This window comes from Anomaloglossus baeobatrachus, chromosome 6, assembly GCF_048569485.1.
Source record: "Anomaloglossus baeobatrachus isolate aAnoBae1 chromosome 6, aAnoBae1.hap1, whole genome shotgun sequence".
In the NCBI taxonomy this organism is placed as follows: Eukaryota; Metazoa; Chordata; class Amphibia; order Anura; family Aromobatidae; genus Anomaloglossus; species Anomaloglossus baeobatrachus.
This window is the reverse complement of record NC_134358.1, coordinates 72,009,285-72,027,101: the sequence shown is the minus strand read 5'-3', so window position 1 is coordinate 72,027,101 and position 17,817 is coordinate 72,009,285. Positions and strand designations below refer to the sequence as shown.

The 17,817-nt window shown below is 44.5% G+C and overlaps 1 protein-coding gene across 1 annotated transcript in view; it reads right to left on the bottom strand.

Annotated features, from left to right (window-relative positions):
* The window catches only part of UBR5 (ubiquitin protein ligase E3 component n-recognin 5), a 392,825-nt gene that overhangs the window by 345,797 nt on the left and 29,211 nt on the right, over nt 1-17,817 (bottom strand). Inside the window, exons 2-4 of the mRNA XM_075353032.1 lie at nt 6,293-6,337; nt 5,020-5,101; nt 4,846-4,922 (exon numbers count right to left, since the gene is read on the bottom strand). Coding sequence (XP_075209147.1) covers nt 4,846-4,922; nt 5,020-5,101; nt 6,293-6,337 — 204 coding nt within the window. The remainder of the gene's footprint in view (nt 1-4,845; nt 4,923-5,019; nt 5,102-6,292; nt 6,338-17,817) is intronic.

Sequence of the window (17,817 nt, the reverse complement as noted above, 5' to 3'; positions counted from 1 at the left end):
TGGGTTTGGTCAAAGCGGTCTGAAAACTGGAGTGGTTAAAGAACACTCTTCACTCTCTTAGGCGAGGTAAACTGATGTTTTTCTGCCAAAGAGAGTTGCTCCTCTGACACTGGCGGATTGAGATCCAGCACAGAATTAATAGAAGCAATCAAATCACTAAGGTCAGAGTCACCCTCAGAGAAAATCGATGGGATACATAGCCTCCGAGCCCCCAGTGAGGGCATCCTCCTCATCTTGAGAGTCAGCTCTTGAGACAGAGCCGTGGGATGGGGAGGGGGAGGAAACCCTGCGCCTTCTCTTAGAAGGACGGGGTCTGGGATCAGATGATGAATCCTCCGTGAGCTCTGATAGACGGAGGTCAGAGGATAGGAGTCCTCTGTCAAGAGTATTAGAGGCACACTTTGAGGGGGGCTGATGCATATTCATCAAAGTCCTGGACAAAAGTCCCATGGACTCAGCAAATGACTGGGATATGGACCTAGAAAAGGACTCTACCCAGGCCGGGGGTTCAGTCACAGGTGCAGCAGCAGCAGCCTGAGAGACCACTGGGGGTGAGACTCCAGGCTGTGACACCGCCAAGTTAGAGCAACCATCACAGTGTGGATAAATGCTCGGCTCAGGCAGCAGGAGCTTACATGCAGTGCATGCAGCATAAAGCTTTGGAGCCTTGCTCCTCGTGTGAGACATGCTGCTGGAGTGGGGGCTTTGCAGAGAATGAACCCCAGGGAGAATATACAGAGGTCCACAACCGGAGACCGGCTGTGGCTTACCAGACCGCTGAGCGCGGTGTTGTGTGCCCTCCAGATCCCAAAGCCCGGTCCCCCAGTGCGCAGCACCTCAGCAGAGATGCAGAATGCAGGATGTCCCAGAGCAGAGTGAACTCTGCCTGAGAAATGGGGCGTTCCTATAAAAGAGCGGGAAGTGGAGGGCTATAGAGACCTGCAGGGAAGGACGGATGCCCCAGCAGTGGGGAGTGTCCCTCCCCTGTGTAGAACGGCCTCCGGGAGGAGCCGAACCTGTCCCTCTGCATGAGTGGCATGTGAGGGCAGGAAAACGAAACTAGGCCTCCGGCGAAGCCGGGGCCTAAATTTAATCGGCGAGGCTGACAAGCAGGCACCATCGGCGCGGTTCTCTGGCAAAAGCTGGAGAACCCGCCGGAAAAGTTAAAAACAATCACATACAGCATACTCTCCCCATACAATAAAGAACCGGGACCCCCAACACATAAACGTCTCAGGTACTTAGCTGCTGAGACGCAGGGCCATGTCCCTGGGGAGGAGTGCTCCGGTCCAACAGAATCCTCAAGGGGCTGTGGATGGAGACCGGACTCCTGCCAGGCATGGAGACCGGACTCCTGCCAGGCATGGAGACCGTGCTGGCTCCCACTTCAAGCCAGAGCCCAGAAGGGATGGTGAAGGAGCGCGGCATGTAAGGCTGCAGCCTTGTAAATCAACCTTAACAACACCGCCGACACAGTGGGGTGAGAAGGGACATGCCGGGAGTCCAGACATGGACCCGCTTTTCAAACTCTTTCCAAAAGTCAAACAAATCAGATGAGAATGCATGTGTGGATGTATGACCTCCTGAACACAAAGCGATAAACTGGCTAGGACTGGCTACCAGGGGGTGTATAAGCTCAGAGGGAAGAGCTACACTTTTAAGTGTAGTACTTTGTGTGTCCTCCGGAGGCAGAAGCTAAACACCCATGGTCTGGGTCTCCCAAAGGAACGATAAAGTTATTTTTTCTCATTAATGTACTCTGCACCCCACCTTGACAGAAATAAAAAAAAAAAAAAAAAAGTTTTGCAAAATTTATTTAACAAGAAAAACTGAAATATCACATGGACATAAGTATTCAGACCCTTTGCTCACTCATATTTAAGTGACATGCTGTCCATTTCCTTGAGAGCCTCCTTGAGATGGTTCTACTCCTTCATTGGAGTCCAGCTGTGTGTAATTAAACTGATCGGACTTTATTTGGAAAAGTGCACACCTGTCTATATAAGACCTCACAGCTCACAGTGCATGTCAAACCAAATGAGAATCATGAGGTCAAAAGGAACTGCCCAAGAAACTCAGACAGAATTGTGACAAGGCACAGATCTGGCCAAGGTTACAAAAGAATTTCTGCAGTACTCAAGGTTCCTAAGAGCACAGTGGCCTCCATAATCCTTAAATGGAAGACGTTTGGGACCACCAGAATTCTTCCTAGACCTGGCCGTCCAGCCAAACTGAGCAATGGTGAGAGAAGAGCCTTGGTGACAAAGATAAAGAAGAACCCCAAGATCACTGTGACTGAGCTCCAGAGATGCAGTAGGGAGATGGGAGAAAGTTCCACAAAGTCAACTATCACTGCAGCCCTCCACCAGTCAGGCCTTTATGGCAGAGTGGCCTGATGGAAGCCTCTCTAGTGCAAGACATATTAAAGCCCTCAGAGTTTGCAAAAAACATATTAAGAACTCCCAGACTATGAGAAATAAGATTCTCTGGTCTGATGAGGCGAAGATAGAACTTTTTGGTGAGAATTCTAAGCGGTATGTGTGGAGAAAACCAGGCACTGCTCATAACCTACCCAATACAATACCTACAGTGAAACATGGTAATGGCAGTATCATGCTATGAGGGTGTTTACAGCTGCAGGGACAGGACGACTGGTTGCAATTGAAGGAAAGCGAAATGCAACCAAGTACAAAGATATCTTGGAAGAAAACCTCATCCAGAGTACTCTGGACCTCTGACTTGGCAAAAGTTTCACCTTACAACAAGACAATGACCCTAAGCACACAGCTAAAATAACAAAGGAGTGGCTTCAGAACTGACTATTCTTGACTGGTCCAGACAGAGCCCTGACCTAAACCCAATTTAGCGTCTCTGGAGAGACCTGAAAATGGCTGTCCACCAACGTTCACCATCCAACCTGACGGAACTGGAGAGAATTTTCAAGGGAGAATGGCAGAGGATCCCCCAAATCCAGGTGTGAAAAACTTGTTGCATCATTCCCAAGACGACTTATGGCGGTGCTAGCGCAAAAGGAGGGTGCTTCTATCAATACTGAGCAAAGGGTCTGAATACTTATGACCATGTGATATTTCAGTTTTTCTTGTCTAAGAAATTCACTAAAATTTCTAAATTTGTTTTTTTTTCCTGTCAAGATTGGGTGCAGAGTGTACATTAATGAGGGAAAAAAAATGAACTTTTTTAATTTACCAAATGGCTGCAATGAAAGAAAGACAAACAGTTAAAGAGGTCTGAATACTTTCCGTATCCACTGTAGGTAAACTCAGCACTCTCCCCCAAGAAGGATATGATCCCAAAGGCGTCAGTCATCTGTGCTCTTATTATCCAGCGCTTTCTAATCATGCTGGAGGGTAGACCAAGAGATCAGAACTATTACATTTCACACACTGAGAACTCGGCTATGGAGGGAAGTGTTCTTTTTCTGCTGTATTGCTGTCCACTTATGATTAGGCTACTCAGAGATAAGCACACGCACCTAGTAAAATCTAATGCAAGATTTAACTCATTAGGTGCCAAATACTCTTCCAGCATCTCCACAGCACAGGCACAAAAAAAAAAAAAAAAAAGTTCTCTTTAAAATGTATAAACTGATCAACATGCTGTGAATGGACAGACAGCAGTGCACGGTTTAAACACGGATGCCTCACGTACCCATGTCAGTCTATGGTGTTTCCACACAGACCGCGTGACCACAAGAGAGCTCGAGAGATAGAGCGCATCAACCCCACAAATATTACCCAGTTTGCCACTACAGCAGGGCAACGGGAAAAGCCAGGTCCAGCACCAGAATTGGCGCATTTAATGTATGCGAAATTTCTGGGGTGGCTGTGGGCTGCTATTGTTAGGCTGGAAAGGGCCAAATAACCATGGCCCTTCCCACTCCAATATCAGCACCCAGTGGTCTGCTGTTTTCCATGGCTGGTTTTAGTAAAATGGAGAGGACCACACGTGTTTTTTTTTTGTTTGTTTTTTTTTAAATTAAAAAATAAAAATGCTGTAAAACAGCTGGCCAAGCTAGCCATCTCTATCGCTATTCTGTTCTTTCTTTATATCTATCCATCCATCTTATATGTTCTACCCATCCCATATATCCATCTATAGTTTTTCAGGCTTTGCCCATACACATTAAAAAAAAAAAAAAAACCAAAACATTTATTTTAGTACCATGCATTTTTTACCAGTACCAGTAACACAGACTCCCATACCGGTACGTGTGGCTTGCACTTGTTTAAACACAGACGTCTGAAAAGGACCTAAGAAATAGTCAATGTGAAGTGCAGGAGCTTGTAATGATGTGCCGACACTCCGGTAGCACACAGGACCAGTTTGAGCTCCCCTTAGAGGCTCTCCACTAACATTTTAGAAAGATATAGTCACAGGCCTAAACAGGGACTGGTTAGGTAAAGGGATCTGCCAAGCTGCTTTACTCTCCTGGTCATTAGCCTAGTGACAATCCAGGTTTAAACTGAAGCGACCTCTGAGATTACAGTCAAAATCAGCAATGAGCGGAGAGCAGGCGAAGAGCAACAATACGGCATGGTGCAGGGAGCGCTCAACTCTACAAATCAGGACGGCGATTTCCATTAGTAAAATAAAGACTTTCCCCACAAGTCCTGTACCAATCTGCCCAGCGCCTCCATCTCCCATAGATTACACAGCATTTCCAAGCCAAGAAGAGCCATTTAACACTAGAAGTCCCAGGAATTTCATAGGGTTCCAATGGTAGAAATGTTAAATGACCCCTCTCTGGGACTTCGTGTTAAAAGGTTATCTTTTTAGGTAAGAATTAGAACGATCCAGATACCAAAAATAAAAAAAAATTCTTACCCATCATTGTTTTCCGGTTTACTCAATTCTAGTCTGTCTGGTTGGACTAAAAAGCCAATTCTGCAGATTCTGCCATCCTAATGAGGAAAAAAAAAATACATTAAAAAGTCATCAGTGACAAACAACCGCTGCGTTCAGTCATATTAGGAGGTGGAGATATGGTGCCACAAGTACCTCCAGGAGGAAGGCCGCGTGGTTGGGTCCCACCACACACTGCTTTATAGTCGTCTGCTCCAGTACATTCAGAGGCGGGTGGCTGCGCAGAAAGGAGAACAAAGGGGTTTATATTTGCAATATACCAATAAAGGACATTCAAACCATGTAAATAATTGGGGTGACCTGGGTTTAGCTGCCCTGCATGTAATAAAATGGGGACATATGTAATTAAACTTCATTTGTAGCCGTATGTTAGGGACAATTGCTCCACAAGGACTGTTCCTTGTGATTGGGCATACAATGGTTTCCTAATCTAACCTGGCACAGTGACTATGGATGCCAGGCTGGCCATATTTATTTGATGGCCAACAGCCCTGTGTTGGCATATGGAGACTGGCCGAGTGTGCCCATTTACAGCCATTAAATAAGTGGTTCACCCATATTTATTATTTGCTAGATCGATATGTTGAGAAACAATGTTGCTCTCAAATACCTTGTGTTGGCAATAGTGCCTGTGAGTGGCGCTATCGCAGACCACTATTCCCAAACCGCCTGATCTCCGGGCTCCGTGACTTCGGGGATCCGGTGATGTCACGTCAACTTCCTGCTGACCTGACATCGCCGCGGCTGACCGCAGTGTCCGCGAGTGATTGACTGTGGGCGGTGTTTCACCGCTCTGCATAGCCCATCAGCTCCCTGCTCCCTCACGGCAAAGCGCTGCAAGCAGGAGACACACTGGGCTGTGACAAGAGGTGAAACACCGCCCACAGTCAATCACTCACGGAGGCTGCGGTCAGCCGCGGTGATGTCAGGTCAGCAGGAAGTTGACGTGACATCACCGGATTCCAGAGGTCACTGAGCCCGGGGGTCAAGTGATGGGGGGAGAGCGGACTGCAATAGCGCCATTCAAAAGGCACTACTGCCAACATAAGGTATTTGAGAGAAACTGTTTCTCAACATAATATCGATCTAAAAAATAAAAAATATGGATGAACCACTTTGAAGGGATTACCAGGCCTGGCTCATCTCTAGAGCAAGTCAAAACCAAAACAACACGGCAAAACATGTCCTGACAGCAATGGCCTGTGCTCCTCCTGGACCTTTCCTAGATCTCATCATACCTCACCAATCTCCCCCTCTATAGTGCGGTCCCTCCAGCCTCTCCTGGGTCCTTTACTCTTCTCCGATACCTTCAACTTGGGACAACTCGATCATTTGCCGTATTTATTTCAGATAATGGGGGTGGGGGGTGGGGAGAGGTCCTGTTGGTTTTAGATTATCACACACTCACCTGCTTAAGTTGTATTTATTCAGTTTTTCAGAAACTTCTCTTAACCTAAAAAAAATTAAGTAAATAAAGATCAGTTTGCTGCAGATTATGGAGATGAGTGAATGAGCAGGTACAATGTTACTGCTTTAGAGAGTAGCTTGAACAAGCCATAGATGAAAAAAATCAGTATGATACAGAAGTAGCCAATTGAATGGTTTTCTGTGTGACATCCATCTAATGTGTAAGGGGGGGGGGGGGGTAAAAAAATAAATAAATAAAAAAAAAAAAAAATGTCTCTCTCCCATACACAGGGGCGCTCGTTTGGGGGAGCACACCAATGTTCTCAATAAGAAAGCTGCCAAAAGAGACCTCTGCCAGTGGCTCGTGTGCCGTCGGCAGCGTGAAATCAGATATCTGATCGACACATCTCCCAACAAATCAGATTGGCAGATTAGATTGTCCGCCTAATCCTTAGATATTGGAGTGTAGTTTGGCCGACAATAGTCCAATGGGTATAAGGAGCTTTAGGCTGCATTCACACATCCGTGCCTATTTTTACACCAAGGGGGAAAACAAAAATAAAATTAAAAAAAAATATAAATAAAATAAATAGTCTGCATCACCTTAGCATTTCACTCTTGTAAGCTTTTAAGAACTGCAACAGGGAGACTGCCTGAACTTTTATTTATCCATTTTCTTTATAAAAAAAAAAAAAAAAAAAAAAAAGAAAACCTGACTGCAGATTTTAATGGCCAAAAACAAACAAAAAAAAAAATTAAATGCAAATAATAAATATTACAGTGTAATATTCCCTACATCGCCATAGACAGCAGGGTTTGATCAGTGTTAACCGTATGTCCAGCAAGTAGGCCAACAATAATCATAGGACTCCAGTGACGAGTGGCGGTGTCCCCTCGTATAATATGTGCACTAATGCACTAGAGTGCTACAGTACAAACCCTATGGAGGACATATCTGCAGTTTGTCCTGTATAAACTTTTGGTGGTCACTCTTAATAAAAGCATTACCGACTGCTCCATTCTACAAAGTTGAAGGGAATCTGTCAGCAGGTTCTTGTTATGTAATCTGAAGACAGGAAAATAGATATAGGCTAAAACCCAGATTTCAGAGAAATGTCCCTTATTAAACTGTGTGCTGTTTACTTGTAGAAAAGGGTTTATCACTAGGACATTATCATTGCTAGGACTAGCTGTCAAAGTTGTCTGCTCACAGTCCCTCTTCTGATAAACAGCTCACTGTCTATAGACACTGTACACAGAGCTGTGGTGGGCGGGGTTCGTTTTATGAGCTCTGCTATATTTAAGAACTCTGATTGTGTCACCACCGCTGCACCCAGTAAACTAAGTGACATCACTGGAGTCAGGATCTCTTCACAGATTATGTATGCTGCTCTCAGATGATAAAGCAAATCCTGGTGACAGATTCCTTTACATAAACCGTATACAGATGCAACCGGAGAAGGGACACTGTTGCCAGCCATCTGGTGAGGGCCTATGAGGGAACCCATAAACATTGTAGTTTCAGTCCAATCTATGGACAACAATGTCTAGAGAAGGAAGAGCGCAGCAAAATGATATCCAAGTTTGATAGAAAACGTTCAACAGCCTGATGTTTGTATGCATAAGTCCAGTGCACGGTCCTACTCAGCGACTGACAGCTCTCTGAATGCAGTAATACAGGGACCCCTATCAATTACCTAGTAGGACGGCCTTCTGGACTCAATGTACTCATTGAAATTACCATTGTGTGAATGCATATAAGTTACATTTTCAGTGTATCAATCTGATCAGCTCCTCCTGCTGTAACATCAGGCCCATAGAACAGATACCATTTTTAACGTGACAGGTCCCCTTTAGGCTGTGCGCACAATGCTTTTTTTTTATGCTGCATTTTCTGCACCAAAACCACACAAAAACGCATGCGTTTTTACTCCTGCGTTTTGCAAATGCATTGTATGGGTGACGAAACGCAGAAAAGAATTGACATGGTTTTTTAGGTCAGTTTAAAAACAGCAAAAAAAAAAAAAATGCGGATAGCAAAAATGAAAGCGCATAGACTTTGCTGGGGAAGCAAAGTCCTGCAGTTTTCTGACCAAAAAACACACTGTGCGCACATAGCCTTAAAGTATACATGGTTAGCTTCTGCCAGAGTATATGTTCAACTGAGCGTAGATACTGCATGCACTGAGCGTTATCCTACAGCTTTACAGGAAAGGTATCCAGACTATCCATTATTTCCAATTAAAACTGTATAGATGAAGGAAAAAACGTTGATACAAAACAAGATAAGTGACATCACAAGAACGGGACATCGCAAGGATGCCAAGTATCCGAATAAAGCGGCCAGGTCCAGTATTATCCAGCACGCAAACTGTCAGACCAAACAAGCCCCATTACTGATCAGAGCAGCGTGATGGCGCACAGTATGATCGGTCTCAAGGCTTCGGAGTCTGCGGATCAGCAGCCGAGCACAAATCTGTAAGACCAAAACTATTCCTACTGTATAATGTAAACCGCAACAAGGGTTCAACGGCAAGAGGAGCCGGCGCCAAAAGGAAATAAGATACATTCCCCCCCACTACATGGAGGCAAAAAGCCTAATCTGGGGTAAACGTTTCTAAAAATGTTGGATCCTTGGGGGTTCAATCTATGGATAGCCGATAACCGCTACAGATGAGAATGACCCTGTAATCTTCATTATTGCTGGTCTGGGATCATATTTGAGATCACAAATACAGAACTAAAAACACTCCATTGATTTTAATTGGATAACAAGGGGCATCAAGGGTCTCCTGTTCAGCTGCTAGCCATTTTTAACAGTATTTTTGGTTTTTGTTTTTTTTTTTGTTTTTAGAACACAGACATCAGCAGTGATGGCTCTCAGCACTACCATGCTCGGGTGCTTGTAACTAGTGATGAGTGGGCACTACCATGCTCTGTACTCCTAATGGGCAGTTGGACACTTAGGCCTAAGGGGTACTTTGCACGCTGCGACATCGCTACTGCAATATCGTCGGGGTCAAATCGAAAGTGACGCACATCCGGCGCCGGTAACGACGTCGCAACATGTAAAGCCTAGATGCACCGATAAACAATCGCAAAAGCGTCGAAAATCGGTGATTGTGTAGTGTCGGTCATTTTCATAATGTTGCACCAATAGTAGATACGATGTTGTTCCTCGTTCCTGCGGCACCACACATCGCTGTGTATGAAGCCACAGGAGCGAGGAACATCTACCTGCGTCCCGTCTGCAATGCGGAAGGAAAGAGGTGGGCGGGATGTTTAAGTCCCGCTCTTCTCCGCCCCTCCGCTTCTATTGGCCGCCTGCCGTGTGACGTGGCACGAGCCGCCCTCTTAGGAAGGAGGCGGGTCGCCGGCCAGAGAGACGTCACAGGGCAGGTATGTGCATGTGAAGCTGCCGTAGCGATAATGTCCGCTACGCCAGCTATCACAAGATATCGCATCTGCGACGGGGGCGGGGACTATCGCGCTCGGCATCACTAGCCGATTTTAGCGATGTCGCAGCGTGCAAAGTACCCCTAAGACACACAGCATGAAAATCAAAGTTAGTGGAATGTGATAAAACATCGCATTCCACTCGGACCAATATTAGCCTGTGTGCCAGCACCCATGAGAGATTATTTTCTCAGACCAAATCGGAGAAAATAGTCGCAGCATGCTGCGGGTGCAATGCGATCCTTGTTTCTCTCGCACTGGTGTACCGTGAGTGCAGGGCGAGAATGGCACTAGCCAGCAACACAGGAGAGAGGGAGATAAATCCGGCCCGCCCCTCCTCAGTTGCCAGCCTGCCCCCCGCAGCTGCGGTCCGATCGCACGATCGGACCTCAGTCACAGTGACACTCATATGACACTGCTCCTGCTGGGCTGCCAGTGTGAGCCGAGTGCCATGTGAGGATCGCAGTAGTGCCCCATGTGGCCCCGGCCTTAGATGGGCTCTACTCGTGTGACAAGTATAAAAGGAAACCAATGGGGAACTCAAGCATTTTCTCCAGAAGAAAGTTTCCCAGAGACTTCCATTACACTCGGGTACTCAAGTCGCGGCCATCCAAGCTTCCAACTGCTTGTTACGTGTACCAGGCATGGTAATGCCCGCTCATTAGTAGTCAGTTATATCACAAATAAACTGATTTGTTTTAGCACTTAACATGCCCAGAACATTAGAGGTTGTATGAGACACCTATAGTAAAAGAGGATCCATAAAAAAAATGGATCAAAAAATGAATGCAAAGTGTAAACCAAAGTGACTAAACAGATCGACCCTTGTTTTGTTTTAAAGATGATAATATAGTTAACAATTCACATCGGTTTTGATTGTTATGTAACGGATCCATCTTTTTAATACTTGGCTCTGTTCACATGGCCAGCTGTCATCTGTAATGGTTTTAAGAATTACCTTAAAGTGAACCCGTCAGCAGGTTTTTGCCACCTAATCTGAGAGCAGCATAATGTAGAGACAGAGACCCTGATTCCAGTGATGTGTCACTTACTGGGCTGATTAGTGTAGTATTGATTAAATCACTGATTTATCAATAGAAGATTATCATTACAGGACTACTTAGCGTGCTGCAAGTAGTTCAGCATATTGATGAGCTCTGTATAACGGCTATATCTACAGTAGAGAAAACATTGATTTTATCAAAATGACAAACAGCTCAGTAATTGACACATCACTGGAATCAGGGTCTCTGTCTCTACATTATGATGCTCTCATATGGAGCAAAAACTTGGTGACAGAGTCCCTTTAATACATAAAAAAAAAACATTAGACATGTCACTCAGTAATTGCAACAAGGGATGCCAACAATTTGTCGTATACGTTGAAAAAATAAAAAAAAAAAAAAAAAAAAAAAGAAAGTACAGTGGAACCTTGGTTAACTAGAACAATCCGTTCTGGGAGTGTGCTTGTTAACCAAGTTACTCGTTCAGCAAAGCAAGATTTCCCATAGGAAAAAATGCAATGCAGACAATTCCTTCCACAACTTGTTAAATGTCCCATCCTGGTCCCCTATTGTGCCATCACACAAACACACAAACACAACTTACCTTCCGTTCCATCGCCGGTCTCCTCCTGTGACTTGCTGTTCGCTGGTACAGGATGTGTATCGGGTAACCATCACGACGAGGGAGGAACTTCCGCACCCAGAGCGCTGACGTCAAAGGCAGGAGCCGCTTGCCTCAATTGGTCAGCGTGCTGCCTTTGACTAGCGGTGACAGAGGAAGTTCTTGCCTCGTTGCTATGATTGCCGATACACATCCTGCAGCCGTGAACTACAGGACCCAGGAGGCCGGCGATGGAATGGAAGGTACACATTATGCTCACCTTACCTTGCGTTCCATCGCCGGCCTCCTGGATCTTTTAGTTCGCCGTGAGGATTCCTTCCTCGTCGCGATGTACCGGCGAACTACAAGAACTATGAGGCCGGCGATTGAACGGAAGGTAAGGTGAGCATAGTACTGTGTGTGTGTGTGTGTGTGTGTGTGTGTGTGTGTGTGTGTGTGTGTGTGTGTGTGTGTGTGTGTGTGTGTGTGTGTGTGTGTGTGTGTGTGTGTGTGTGTGTGTGTGTTGAGGATTTTGCTCGTACAGCAAAGCTTGCTCGTAAACAGTTACAAATTTACAGAAAGCTTTGCTTGTTAAGCGAAATTCTCCTTAAGTGGGTTACTCGTTAAGCGAAGTTCCACTGTAATGTAACCATGACGAGCAGAGCTGCTTAATACACTTGTCCCCTTGGTTCACACTTGCCAAAATACCATTTCTCGGCACATTTCAGCACTGCGTCCTGCAGAATTACATCTGCCGCTCAGGCTGATCGCACAGGCTGTAACCCATGATCACACAAGGTAAGAAATTACAAAGATACTGGAAATTATTAAGATACTGGAAATTATTAACTATAATGTACACTTGTTCTGAAGTGAGACTACACTTAATAGATTAGGAAACTACACAAATGGAAAGCCATATTGAAGCCCCACTGGGTGTCTGGGTGGACAAGAGCTTTTTCGGGTACGGTCCTATATAGCATCCCTGTAGCCAGCCTCCCGCAGCACTGGTCGGTTTACCACAGGACTAGTAGCCTCATCATTTGTTGGCAGGACATCCTCTCATAAGCAAAGGAGTTAAGTTAAGTTAATAAGGTTCCCTCGCCCCCCTTTTCTATTTGTTAAAGGGAACCAATCACCAGGATTTTCATATATAAGTGCCAGTATAGCACTGGCTTTAGCCATCAGGCTGAGTCTATACATACCTGTAGTGGTCAGCTCGGATGTTTAGGTTTTGAAAACCAAGAAAGTAAAGTTTGTAAAATTAGCTGCTTGTTAAGTGGCAGTTGCATTGGAGCAGATAATATATTCATAGTTATCCCCTGTCAGAATTAGCATGAGTATTATACAAACAACTCACTTTGTCTAGCAGGACCTGTGTGAGGTCATACCCATGCGACACTAGTATCCAGCTTTAGTGGCTGAGGCTCCACCCCTTCTGGTCACATGGGTATGACCTCACAGGTCCTGCAACAAAGTGAGTCGTTTGTATAATGCTTATGCTAATTCTAACAGGGGGAGGGGATAACTATGAATATATTATCTGATCCTCAGCTGCTGTCACTCAAGAAGCTGATCATTTTACAAACTTCACCTTCTTGGATTTCAAAACCTAAACATCCGAGCTGACCACTACAGGTATGTATAGACTCAGCCTGATAGTGCCAGTATAGCACTGGCTTTAGCTTATATACGAAAATCCTGGAGATTGGGTCCCTTTAAATAGAAAAATGTGATTTACTTACTGTCACAAGGTGAATGACCAGATCTCCCCCCGCTGCTCTGTCCAATTGGCTGCAGCGCTGACATCACTGAGCTCTACCCATGTAGATTGAGGCCCCGCTGAGCCCACTGACTGGGTGCAGGGTTGTCAGTGCTGCAGCCAAAGTTACAATGAAACAAAAAAAAAAAACAAAAAAAAAAAAAAAAGTCCAGGAAATGATTTTCTGAAAGGGGACAGCTGCTTTAAAAAGGGGTATTCCACACTTCAAGATCCTATCTCAAAATGTAGGAGAAAAAAAAATCATAAAAACCTCCAATAAAAAATGGGGAAAAGTTCTCCTGAATCACACCTGTCACTTACCTCATGTGCAGGGTATTGCAGCTTTAGGTATCCATGGCTATGACCCACTCAGTGACTGTTGCAGCTTAGGTATCCATGGTTACAACATTGAGCAACTGTCATTAATTAGTGGTTATAGCTATGGATACCAAAACTGCAATGCCCTGCATATGAGGTAAAACATTGCTAATCAGGAGAACTATACTACATTTCTAACTGGAGATATTTGCTAATATTATTACACTTATGACATATTGGGATAAGATCTTGGATATGGGAACACATCCTTTAACTTGGCGACTAGGTCAAAGCCAGATTTAAGAGTTGCTACTTGTTAAAAGTTGAATAAAAATAAATGTCAACTTTCACATATATAGGGTTTGGTGTTGAAGGCAACCTGTCAGATGCATGCTGCCCATGGTTTGGACAACCTGTGTCAGCGGACACTAGCTGTACGATTTCAGCAATGTATGCCCATCTCTCAAATGCTGTGGCATAGTTTAGAAGTCGCTGGCAACCAAGTGGTAAGAATGACTAGTTAGGCAGGAGGGTCCCTGGCGGCTTCTCCCTGCCCTGGAGTGCAGCGACAGGTCTATGCCTGTAAGCAGCGTTCTATTCAAAGATGAGCCAAACTGATCAAATATGAGAAATTGTCAATTCTGCCGTAAATAAAACAACATGGCCAAATTATTTAATTACCGTATTTTTCGGACTATAAGACGCACCTATGGGGAGATAAGGTATGCACACCAGTGACTATGTAAGGGGAATACATGAAATAGCAGAAACTGCTGTGTGAATACTGACTTGAAAAATCCAATAGCTATATGTAAGAGTGAAAATGTGAAAAATGGAACCTGCATTACTGCCATGAACATATGAATCAAGAGAAATTTAGCTACTGAATTGATCAATGCAATAGAGCCCCAACACTACGCCAAAGTATTTCTCTACGTTGGGGTCTCTAGCTTGTGTGTGTCCTCTCATGCAGTTAAAAAAAACTTACCGTGTATGGGAAGCTGAGACCCAGGCTTACCCATACACGGTAAGTTTTTTTAACTGCATGAGAGGACACACACACACAAGCTAGGGACCCCAACGTAGAGAAATACTTTGGCGTAGTGTTGGGGCTCTGTTGCATTGATCAATTCAGTAGCTAAATTTCTCGATTCATATGTTCATGGCAGTAATGCAGATTCCATTTTTCACATTTTCACTCTTACATATAGCTATTGGATTTTTCAAGTCAGTATTCACACAGCAGTTTCTGCTATTTCATGTATTCCCCTTACATAGTCACTGGTGTGCATACCTTATCTCCCCATAGTGATGTTTTTTTAGGTTTTTGCACCCAGTTCAGACTTAGAATGGTGTTCCAAACGTTATTCCTTATTATAAGACGCACCTGACCATAAGACGCACCCTGGTTTTAGAGGAAGAAAATATGAAAATAAAATTTTAACCAAAAAATACGGTCATGACACACTATTATGCTGCTGACACTGTTATGGGGGTAATGTCCCCAAATTCTCTACTAAGGTACCCCAATCTGGTAAGGATCCTCCTGCCTTGTATATGATCCTGCTCATATACCCCCATCCTGCTCATAATATACCCCCCATCCATCCTGCTCATAATATACCCCCCATCCATCCTGCTCATAATATACCCCCCCCTATCCATTTTAAAAAAAAAAAAAAAAATAAAATAAATAATCACAGAAACTTTTTTTTGTCTCCCGGTGGCCGAACGTTCAGCTGAGCGCCCGGCCGCCGGCATGTGAGAGCGCTCAGCTGATCATTCACAATAGTCTGCTGCGGGTAAAACTGTAAAGAGGAGAAAAAAAAAAAAAAAAGCTTTCCGTTGTTTTGTACAATCCGTTGTGCCATTATATGCAACGCATCCGTTGCATCCGTCACACAACGCAATGGATGCCGTTCAATGCAAGTGTGAAACTAGCCTAAGGCTACTTTCACACATTTGGGTTTTTGCCATCAGGCACGATACGGCGAAAAAAACTGATGCGACCCGTTTTTTTTCACCGGATCAGGGATACTGAGCATGCTCCGTTCAAAAAACCGGCACCCATAGGCTTCCATTATACAACATGCCGGATGGTGCCTGATCCTGTGTAGTCCGGATTTTTGCTGGAGACAAAAAAACGTCCTTTACGGCAGCTGGACGAAGACATTTCTGCTGGATCCAGCGGACGCCACAGGCAACACAAGGCCATCCAGCACAATCCGGCGCTAATACAAATCAATGGGTACTAAAACGTATCCGGCGCCGAATCAGTTTTATCCACATTTCGCCGGATTGTGCCCGACGGCGAAAAACCGGATGTGTGAAAGCAGCCTTAAATTCTAACATGTGCATAAGGATCGAGGATGTCAAGAACTGGTTTGGTCACCCAGCATAGATATAGTGTCATTCTTGGAAAAGCACACGGTGGAGTATTTAATCTTTCACAAGCTTCTAAAATGTCATCTTATGATTTATCAATGGCAGGTGGTTAAAGAAGGGAAAAAAAAAAATTCTGGGGTGAAGATTCATTCATGGAACAGGCGTGAAGATTCATTCATGGAACAGGCTTTCCTGAATATTTGGACTTGTTCGCATGAGAATTCGTAATTCAGGACAGAAACAACTTCTGCATTGTGGACCCCGTCCTGGTTTTGGCTTACCAATACCCATGCAAAATAGCACCGTGTAGAAGTGGCCAAACACAGGCTGTAAAGGCAAGCTAACATTAATCTAATCCCCCCCCGCCCCCGGATCAGAAGAGGACTGAAGATTTTATAACATTATATTCATGTGTCAAATGTTACAATCATCTAGAAAAATAACACCCCCCCCCCCCATACATGAAGCTTCTGTATTCACTGACAATAATATAAGGGGGTGGTCACAATCTGACAACACACAAGACACGTCTCCAGTTTCTCGTTTGAAGCATCCGTGGTAACATAGGACCCTGCGGACGCCGACGACAATCACATCCACGAGGCTGAGCAGCTTCCAGCCAACACGTGACGCCGCAGCATGAAAATGTGTCACCAGGTCACAGCGCAGAAGAGGGATTCACAAAGCCTGGAGATTTACCAGCCGACGGCTGATGCATCCGCTTCATGTATTTACGGACGGTGGAATTAACATTTTACATTTCCTTATATGTGCAAATGATACAACAATTATCCAAATGTTCAACTTATCTGCCTGGATTAACTCAAAGAACTACAATTTGGTTTCTCTGGAGGACCCGGCGCGCTCCTGCATTACATTATGGGCTCAAGTGAATAACTCGGACTAGTGCCATCGGATCGCCTCGGACCATTGTGATACAATGGAGCAGGGCAGGGTAGGCATGTGAAAAAACATTTAAAGAATGCTGCAATTGGCAGAGTATCGGACAGCGCACACCCATACAAGTCTATAGGTGCAGGCAAAACAATGGACTGCAGACAGATCTACACCGACAGTGGTTCTCCATCTTCTCCGCACCTGTAATGATTCCGGCATGCGAGAGGATCGGAGCGCAGTAACTAAACACTCGGCTCACACGCTGATCAGTTTGAGCAGAGTGTCATTAGCATAATCCATCAGATTCTCACATAAGAGAACACACTCGTGTGACACCAGCCTTAGGCTATGTGCGCACTAGGCGTTTTTCGGATGCGTTTTTGTTCAGAAAACTGCTTGACTTTGCTTCACCAGCTAAGTATATGAGTTTTCATTTTTGCTGTCCGCACACAGCAGGGTTTTTTTGCCCACAAAAACGCAGCATGTCAATTATTCCTGCGTTTTTCATTCATTGAATTCAATGAGTTGTTAAAAACGCAAGTTGCAAATATAGCTGCGTTTCTATGACTAAAAACGCAGCTATAAACGCAAGGGATGGGAGGTACAGTGACATGTACAGGAAGAGGATTCCTTCTGTTTGTAAGACAGACACAGAAGCGTGAATGTTCCCGGTACCGCCACTTCCACCTCCCTCCCGGCGCCATGTCCAGACAGGAGGTGGAAGCTACAGAATATAATATAATATAATATTATTATTATTATTATTATTATTATTATTATTATTATTATTATTATTATTTATTATTATAGCGCCATTTATTCCATGGCGCTTTACAAGTGAAAGAGGGTATACGTACAACAATCATTAACAGTACAAGACAGACTGGTATAGGAGGAGAGAGGACCCTGCCCGCGAGGGCTCACAGTCTACAGGGAATGGGTGATGGTACAATAGGCGAGGACAGAGCTGGTTGCGCAGTGGTCTACTGGGCTGAGGGCTATTGTAGGTTGTGGGCTTGTTGGAAGAGGTGGGTCTTGATGTATATATATATATATATATATATATATATATATATATATATATATATATATATATATATATA